Source organism: Quercus robur, chromosome 5, assembly GCF_932294415.1.
Source record: "Quercus robur chromosome 5, dhQueRobu3.1, whole genome shotgun sequence".
In the NCBI taxonomy this organism is placed as follows: Eukaryota; Viridiplantae; Streptophyta; class Magnoliopsida; order Fagales; family Fagaceae; genus Quercus; species Quercus robur.
Genome location: NC_065538.1, coordinates 33,746,355 through 33,752,436, shown reverse-complemented (window position 1 = coordinate 33,752,436; position 6,082 = coordinate 33,746,355). Strand labels below are relative to the sequence as shown.

The following is a 6,082-nucleotide window of genomic DNA, read 5'->3' as shown; positions in this document are numbered from 1 at the left end:
GGAGATAATTATCCTTGGTGATAACAAAACGAATTGGATGGTTGGGTAATGTTTGCATGGGAAGAGAAAGAATAGTGACAGTGGAAGAATTAACATTAGTAGATTTGTGGAGGAGCTGGAGGAAGAAGATGAAGTCCACGACGTCAGTCAAGAATTGATTTGGTAATTGGTACCATAAAAGAACGAAATATAAATTGAATAATTTAGTGCTCCACACCTAAAACTTGTGGTTTGCTTTCACTAAATAGACTCAGTGTTATAAATCATGTACAAGAATACAATAGATAAGAGATTTGAATAGAGCAGAATACATTCAAATAACAGTTACAAATGAGATAGGGGAATGCTCAAGTTATTTTGCTAACTCTGAATTGATCTAATCCTATCTTTTATTGTGTTTGATTTGGATATCTTGATATCATCGGATAGCTTTGCTTCAATACAACTGTAACAAAATTTAAACCATACTAATAACAACCACAAACACATTATATTATCAATATGAACCCATTACAAATCTCACTTGACGCATGAAATTAAACTTCTCTAGTCTAAGTTACCCTTGTCAAGTGCCGGCAAACATTTAAACAGAATCTCAGCTGCATGCTCCAATTCCTGCTCTGTAATAATCAATGGTGGCACAAGCCTAAGAACATTTCCTTTCCCTGCAGTTAATATTAAAAGACCAGAATTTCGACAAGCATTGACAAGTGGTGAAGCAGATACATCCAGTTCTACCCCGATGATAAGCCCAATACCTCTTACTTCTCTCACATGAGAGTTACCTCCTAGCTTTTTAATCAGCTGTTCTTTAAAGTACAGACCTTTCTTTGAGACACTGGCCAAAAAACCAGGTCTTGAGATTTTGTCCAAAACAGCAAGGGCAGCATTACAGACAAGTGGGCCACCAGCAAAAGTGCTTCCATGATCTCCAAAACTTATGGCAGTGGCAACTCTTTCAGTCACTAGCACAGCTCCTATTGGAAGACCTCCAGCAAGAGGCTTGGCAAGTGTCATTATATCTGGGACTACACCATATGCTTCATGTGCCCAAAGATTGCCAGTACGGCCCAAGCCACATTGAACCTACAAAATAAACATTTTTTGACAATAAGTTGAATTGTGGAATAGGTGCCTAGACAACAAGAAACCAAAAAAGAAAAAAGAAAAAAAACAAAAACAAAAAAGAAGGAATAAAATCGTGGTCAGAGCAAGATCTATCAAAGAACTGCATCTCCCTACAATGCATTTTTTTTTTGGTAAGACATGATGTATAAAATTATAAAATACACTGAAAAAAGAAGGCTAATCGTCCCTACCCCTACTCCCAGACTTGCATAAGAATCTGTTTCATCCAATTATTAGGTTTTTAGCCCTATATACAGAGACTGTTATTTGCCAATGTTCAATTTATTTGTACATTAGCAGAAAGCAACTTCATTGATGATAAGTGATGACCTGAATTTGTCCCAATAACTAAGATAACATTTGTAGACAGTGAAGAACTGTTTACCAAAACAACTCATTCATCCTTTAATTTAAAATTTTTAAATGTGTTCTCTCTTCACATCTACTTTCATGAATATTGTCTCAATTCTCTTTCTACGGAATGATAGAGAAGCATTAAATCCTACTAGAAAGATAAGAATGATAGAGAAGCATTAATCCTACTAGAAAATTGTTTCCCATCGTCTCTTTGATTTTGGGGGAAGCCTTCCTATTATAGTAGCCAAGATTTAAACAAAGTAATGATATCCAAAGGCACAAGCTATAATCAAGATCAAACTTTGGAAGTGAATTAAAAAATATGGGACCAAGACTTTGACTTAGTTTATAACCAAGATTTGTGCCATCCCTAGGTTCCTAGACTCCATGTAAAATAGAAAATGAGATCACCTTAACTAGCATATGAATTGCTCTCTAGCTTTTCTAATGCTCATATGGAAATACTTTATAACCAAAAAAAAAAAAAAAGGAAAAAAGAAAAGAAGAAAAGAACAAATACGTAAAACATATCTATGGGGTCATTGGTTTAAAACTTTAAATAATAAGTCAACATCAAAATTATCCACTATCTGATCAACTCTCACTTTGATATAAAAAATAATCTTAACAATGTAGCCTCATTGCAGCTTTCTTTATCTCTTTTTACACAATTCAGCTTTAATAGAACGGGCAGAAACAAGATTTATGAAGTACTGTTGTGGTAAGTAAGCTTTAAAAAGTTACCAAAATAAAAAACACTCATTTTCCTTACAAAGATTTGGCCATTTCTCAAAAAGGAAAACAATTTCAATTAAAACAGACTTGCACACTAATGCAAACTTGATAAACCCAGTGTCTTTTAAAGCATGTAAAAATCATTCTCTTATGATTACAAGGACATGGCTCTTTGTATGAGTCTTGTGTGCAAGTGTATGTTTAGGTGTTGGATTCATCAAACCTCCAAATCTTAGGACAAGAGGCCAAAACTACTTTTATGATAATTCTTTATTCAAGAACCTAGGCTAAGCATATATGTACCCCTCAATTATAAACTAGATGTGACAAAGAAACAAATTACTTTAAGTAAAAGTTTTATCTTCTCTCCCTCTCAACACCTATGATCTGCAGTCCAAAAATAGGCATGCGAGACATTTTAGAGCATCTTATGGCATAGTAATATCAAATGTGTTAACATGGATACTTCTCAAATTTTGGAGAAAAAAGAAAAAAAGAAAAAACAAGTAGATGAAGCAATTCAACAGCACATTTAAGGACGGTTTGAGGAGAGAACCAAACAGAAGTGAACCACTGAAGCTACTATTTACTGTTGAAATAGTCATTTTGGGCTATTTAGGAACCAACATGAAAAGCCTAAATTCTTATCCACTAAAGCAGAACACCCCTGTGCTAGTGCTGGGTTAGTGCAGCACTTACTTTTGTAGACAATCTTAATTGAAGTCCAATGTGTTACCTTTCTCCTTGACTCAAAATGCCATGTAATGACAGCAACTTGTTATATAAATCACATTTTGTGAATTGGAAAAATATATTATGGTTTAAGCCGGTGGTAGTGTGGGTTGGACAGGAGAAGGTGTAAGTCCTGGAAGTGCAGTTCCTACGTGCATAATATCATCCTCATAATAAAATCTGGCCAATAGATTTGGACCACATAAACTAGCATCTATAATAGAGTATCTTTCCAAAATGAACAGCTGCTTACCTCGTCAAAAACCAGGAGAGAACCAAAATCATCACAAGCTCTACGCAAGGAATATAAAAATTCCTTTGTTGCACTATATATGCCACCTTCACCCTGGATAGGTTCTACAAATACAGCAGCAGTATTTCCACACTGAATCAGTTCCGTTGCAGCTTGTATATTACCATACTCCAAGAATGTGACTCCAGGCATGACGGGCTCAAAGGGTGACCGGTAATGCTCTTTGCTTGTCAAAGCAACGGCCCCCATAGTTCTCCCATGGAAGCTGTTAGTAAAAGAAATGAACTGTGTTGCTAGCTGTTTCTCATCAGGATGTGAAAATCTTTGAAACTTTCTTGCAAATTTGATAGCAGCTTCGTTAGCTTCTGTCCCAGAGTTCGAGAAAAAGACACGATCAGCGAAAGAACAAGCCACAAGGCGTTTTGCAAGCTCCACCTACAGCAACAAGACATTGCTTTATGGTGAGCAAATTTTGTTAAAGTACTTAAGCAGCTAATGCAAATACAATCACAATAGACCAATTTTTGTGATTGGCAGATGTTCTATTTGCAATGAACAACATTAGGATCTCTTTCTGCTCATATTCACGTTTCATTTCCCATTTTTTTAATGATAATTCATTTGGGGTCTTTTTGGCTTCATTGGTCAGTAGGCAAAACTTAAAAACTTCACAATATGATTCTAACCTGTTAATAAGTACCACTTGCGATTGAAAAGTGAGACTTTTCACTGGTAATAGTTACATTTTGGCCCAGTTTTTTGGTGTTTGGTGCGATTGAAAATGTTAATTAATCAATAGAAAACTATTCTTGTGGTAAACCAAAATATTAATATGACGGAAAACATTGAAGCATTTTCAACTCCTTTAAACAGTAACTACCATCTTCCCCCCACCAACCCCACATTGCTAACGACTACCAGCTTCCAGTCACTGACTGCCACTCGCCCATCCTCTGCCTGGCCACCACCGCCCACCCCATTTCTGATCATTGGTGACCAATTGTCTGTCATTGGTCATTGATCACTGTCACCACTAGCTTCCATTAGTCCTCTCTCGCTGCCATCACCAGTCATTTGTCACTGTTGCCACCAACACAACCTTCATCCCCCCAACCATCTCTGTCATCGAAAATTTTGGTTGCAACTAAATCCTAAAAAGTAAATTTTCAGCTTGCAGCCAAAAAAATGGAAGACAAATCCATTTTAAATGTTTCTGAAAAGAAGACATTGTATTTCGAAACAAAGAGAGCCTCATATTTCTATATTTGATAAGTCCTTATCCATGAATAAAAGTGTTACTTGAAACTTCTTTTTGGAGAAACTGTGTACATAAATAAACTCTATATAATATAGTTTACTGTTCATCTGTATATATAATTGGGATAAGACATTGATATTTACTTACTCCATTGAGCTAGAGTTCATTGGCACATTTTATCTTTTTACCATAATAGTAATTATCTAAACTTTTAAAACTCTTTCACATTATAATAGTTAATTATTTTGAAATGAAAAAAAGCTGTACACCATAAAATTTAAAAAATAAAGCAAAATAGATTAAACACATGAGTGCAGTGGCTAATATCAATTACATATCTTTTTTTTAGTTAATTATTATTAGAAATTACATTGTTTGAATAAGTCTATGATACAACTTTTTTTTTTCACAACTTATTTAATAATTTTTTTTTTGGGATAATTAGTAATGAATTTCTTTATTAACTTATTGTGAAAGCCACAGCAGTAGAGGGAATAAAGTAACTTATCATATATATATATATATATATATATTTTAATTAATTTTAAAAATCTAATTATTGAATTTCATGTTCTTTATATTCTAAATATGCACGTCAAATTTCATTAAAATTGGATATTATATACTATTTGATTAATAAATATATTTTTTATACACAATTTTAGATTACAAAAATTTGAAATTTTGACATTTGTTTAATGACGTAGCAATTGATTTCAGATATTTTTAAAATTTTACAAGCATAAAAGATATTATAATAAAAATATACAATCCAACGATTATATTTTTAAAATTTATGCTCAATAGGAAGAGTTTATTGAGTTTTTCAAATTGTTCCAGCGACAGAGGCCACAGCAAGAAGTTCAAGGGCACGACAGTCATTTAACATATGTAGAAAAAAAAAAGAAAAAAAGAAAAAAAAAAAAGGAAAAGAGGTTACCTGAGGGATGGAATAGTAAACATTGCTGACGTGGGTGAGCGTATTAGCCTGCTGAGTAACCGCCCGCAGCCAATCGGGATCACCATGTCCAAGCGCGTTAACGGCAATTCCAGACGACAAGTCCAGGTACTCTCGCCCCTCGGGATCATACAATTTACAACCTGTGCCACTGGAGAGCACCACCGGAGCCCTGGCATACGTCCCTACCATAACCCTCCCTTCCGCCTCCATCACCTCCTTGCTCACTCCTACCTTCAACGAACCCGGCGCGTGCTCTCCCACGTTTGCGCACGCTCTCACTCTAACGTGTTTACCTGATGGACGGCACAGATTTGTCGCCGGAGTAATCGGATGGTTCAGACAATGATGGACAGAATTCATCGATTTTTTTTTTTTATATATATATATATATTTTTGTGTTTGTGTGTGTGTTTTTTAAATTTATGGTTTGTTTTATAAGGTCAGGGTTTATATATTTGCGATTTTGTGGTGAAAATGAAATGATGTTAATTATAGAGGAATGGAATCGCTTAATTATTTCGCGTTTTTGGCAAAAGAAATACTATACTGCAATAACTTACAAATGGAATGGATTCGAAGGTGAAACATTTGACATTTCTGGATTTAAAGGACTTTTTCAGTTTTGAATGTATTCTTCTTTTTTAGTTGGGTCCCGGAA

The 6,082-nt window shown here is 34.7% G+C and overlaps 1 protein-coding gene across 1 annotated transcript; it reads right to left on the bottom strand.

Moving 5' to 3' along the window:
• Nucleotides 1–280: 280 nt before the first annotated feature.
• LOC126725821 (acetylornithine aminotransferase, mitochondrial) lies at nt 281–6,082 on the bottom strand. The gene is made up of 3 exons (XM_050430792.1): nt 5,404–6,082; nt 3,206–3,640; nt 281–1,086 (listed from the first exon to the last, which is right to left on the bottom strand). The coding sequence occupies exons 1-3, from the start codon at nt 5,782–5,784 to the stop codon at nt 547–549; spliced, it is 1,356 nt and encodes a 451-aa protein (XP_050286749.1). The 5' UTR covers nt 5,785–6,082; the 3' UTR covers nt 281–546.